The sequence below is a fragment of the Entamoeba dispar genome, genomic scaffold (assembly GCF_000209125.1).
Source record: "Entamoeba dispar SAW760 scf_1105229463949 genomic scaffold, whole genome shotgun sequence".
Classification (NCBI taxonomy): domain Eukaryota; phylum Evosea; order Mastigamoebida; family Endamoebidae; genus Entamoeba; species Entamoeba dispar.
The window spans coordinates 1-1,353 of record NW_001855948.1 but is presented as its reverse complement, the minus strand read 5'-3'; the positions used below and the strand labels follow the sequence as shown (position 1 = coordinate 1,353).

Sequence of the window (1,353 nt, the reverse complement as noted above, 5' to 3'; positions counted from 1 at the left end):
AAGAAATTATTGTTTAAAATGTTCAAATGGATATAAAATACAAAATAATCAATGTAATGGAGATAAAGAAGATCAATGTTATTATGAAGGAAATAAATGTGTATCATGTTCAAATGGATATACATTAAACAATAAAAAATGTTCAAATAAAGAAAATCGAAATGGAAAGAATGAAGAAATATATTGTGAAAATGGAAAATACATTGATAATAATAAATGTATAGAATGTTCAAAATCAGAAATATGTCAAACAAATGATATTGAAATAAAATGTAAATATGAAGAATATTTAGATAATAATAAATGTATAAATAAAACATGTGAAGAAGATATGATAAAAGATCAAAATGGAAAATGTAATAATAATATTTCATATTGTTTAAATAAATCATATGTTAATGGAAAATGTGTTGAATGTTCAAATACATATTCACCTAATTTGAAGGGAGAATGTATTAATACAAAAATAGAATATTGTGAAGAACAAAATACATATGGATGTAAAAGATGTAAAGAAGGATATTATTTAACAAAAGACATGAAATGTTTAAAATGTGATAGTAATTGTGAAACATGTTATGAAACACCTACATATTGTATGAGTTGTTCTAATGATAAATATTTAAGAAATGATAAAACATGTCAATCAAATAAAGAATTAAATGGAACATGTTTACAAATATTAGCAGATGGAAGTGGATGTGGAATATGTAAGAATGGATATTATAGAAATGGGAAAGGATGTTCAAAATGTGAAAAAGAATGTTTAACATGTAATCAAAAAGATAAATGTATAATATGTGGAGAAGGATATTTTATGAGTTCAACAGGAATATGTAAATCAACAACAACAATTAAAGGATGTAAAGGAGAAATAGATAAAGAATATGGATGTAGAGAATGTTTAACAGGATATTATTTAATAAATAAAGAATGTTCAAAATGTGGAAAACAATGTATGACATGTTTAAATGAGAAAGAATGTAATACATGTGAAGATGAATATATAATAATAAATAAAGAATGTATTCATTATTCAAATATTAATAAATGTAAAGAAACAAAAAATAATAAATGTTCAAAATGTTCATTTTGGTATGGAATCAATGAAGAAGGAACAAAATGTAATAAAGAAATTGTATGGTGGATGATAATGATAATTATCATCATTATACTTATTATCATCATTATAATAATTATAATTATAATAATAATGATTAATTACATTATAAAACGCAAAGAAAAGAAAGAACAAGAGAAAACAACAACAATATTTAAAATTTCACAATCAAATATCAAATTTATATCACTTGGAGATGGAATAATAACAAATAAAAAAGAAATAGAAATAGG

At 21.7% G+C, this 1,353-nt stretch overlaps 1 protein-coding gene across 1 annotated transcript, besides 2 other annotated features; it reads left to right on the top strand.

Moving 5' to 3' along the window:
* Positions 1-331: 331 nt before the first annotated feature.
* EDI_217630 (uncharacterized protein) lies at positions 332-1,325 on the top strand (the record flags this gene model as incomplete). Its single annotated transcript, XM_001741725.1, has 2 exons — positions 332-1,138; positions 1,242-1,325. 2 exons carry the CDS (start codon positions 332-334, stop codon positions 1,323-1,325), a joined length of 891 nt encoding a protein of 296 aa, XP_001741777.1.
* Positions 1,002-1,076: a sequence feature (AT_rich).
* Positions 1,148-1,218: a microsatellite.
* Positions 1,326-1,353: the final 28 nt, after the last annotated feature.